We start from the raw sequence: 1,343 nt of genomic DNA, 5'->3' as shown, positions 1-1,343 counted from the left end.
AAAAAAAAACAAAACACTATTTCCTAGTAACTGATACCCATTCCTCAGCGTGCACTTAAACTAATGATAATCACATTGTGTCACTTTAAACCAATGAGCTTCCCCTCCAAAGTTTGTGCTGACCTTCTTTTATAGAGGCTGTCCGTCGTCTTGTTCTTTTTCTGCCTTTGTGATCTTCTTCTAGTATCTTGTCATCAAAGCCAGTCAGTTCAATGGTTTCAGACTGACTCGTGGGTCCAGCTGAGAACCATTCTGGTTCTTCTTCCGTGTATGAATCATTTCTTCTACGCTCACCAAAGACACGCTTACTATCCCCAAACTCCCTCTAGAAAAGTACAAGATAAAATGTAAATAAAATTCTAGCCAAACCATTTGTATTTTAGTCATGATATTAATGAGTTAGGTAAAAATCAATGATGAAATGAAAGTACTATGCTGTAGACTTGAAGCCTATCACCATGCCCCTTAGCCTGCCCAGCTCTCCTTGTCTGGTTCGATTTTGTTTTTGTTTTTGTTTTGAGACAGGGTCTTGCTCTGTAGCTCAGGCTGTCCTTGCGTTCACTACACTGCCTGGGCTGGCCTCAAACTTGTGGCAATCCTCCTGCCTCAGCCTCCTGAGTGCTGGGGCACACACCATCTAGCCTGGCCTCCTTGTCTGGTAAGAATGGGGTGTGTCCAGGTTTTCAAAGTACAAAACTTAAATGCAGTGAATATTAACTCGATCATGTGAAGTACCAAAGAACCTAGAATAATACAAACCCTGAAACGCTTGTCCTTGTAGTCCCTTTCACGGTCTCTGTCTCTCAAGTCCCGCAGGTCCTTATCACTAAGACGGTGATCCTTTTCAAAGTTCCGGGCAGAGATTATCCTCCCACTGCCAATTCTTCGTCCACCCAGCAGGCGAAGCCCATCACTGTCTTTCTCCAATGGACTTCCTGAGCGACGAGAGCTAACAGCAGCTGTCACATGGCAACCCCCTCCAAAGCTCCGTCTCTGTGGACTGAGAACAACATCTAAATCATCTTCTTTCACACGTTCTCGTGGATCTGGAAAGATGTGGAAAAGAGAAAGGTAAGCAAACCAAAAAGGGAGTTTTTCTTCTCTAGGTAATATGCCCACAAGGCTAAAATGAGGGAGAGGACTAATAAAGTCTCATCACTAACACTGGGCTTTATCAACAAATTTAAGGTAATACATATATGACATATTTAGACAAGATTGAACCTTCTGGGTTTTTTTTTTTTCCAATTTTTTGGAGAAAAAATTATAAAAAACTGTAAATTTTACAACAAATTATCTTCTGTGATTAGTCTCTGCAGTACCTTTATTTTTATTAAGGCCTT

At 41.4% G+C, this 1,343-nt stretch overlaps 1 protein-coding gene across 1 annotated transcript in view; it reads right to left on the bottom strand.

The window, feature by feature from the left end:
* Positions 1–1,343, bottom strand: part of Eif4enif1 (eukaryotic translation initiation factor 4E nuclear import factor 1) — a 66,677-nt gene that overhangs the window by 36,976 nt on the left and 28,358 nt on the right. The window contains exons 5-6 of the mRNA XM_023705861.1: positions 760–1,046; positions 124–325 (exon numbers count right to left, since the gene is read on the bottom strand). Coding sequence (XP_023561629.1) covers positions 124–325; positions 760–1,046 — 489 coding nt within the window. The remainder of the gene's footprint in view (positions 1–123; positions 326–759; positions 1,047–1,343) is intronic.

Source organism: Octodon degus, unplaced genomic scaffold, assembly GCF_000260255.1.
Source record: "Octodon degus isolate 3935 unplaced genomic scaffold, OctDeg1.0 scaffold00230, whole genome shotgun sequence".
NCBI lineage: Eukaryota > Metazoa > Chordata > Mammalia > Rodentia > Octodontidae > Octodon > Octodon degus.
Note: the sequence above shows the minus strand (reverse complement) of the source record. Positions and strands in the feature narration are given on the sequence as shown.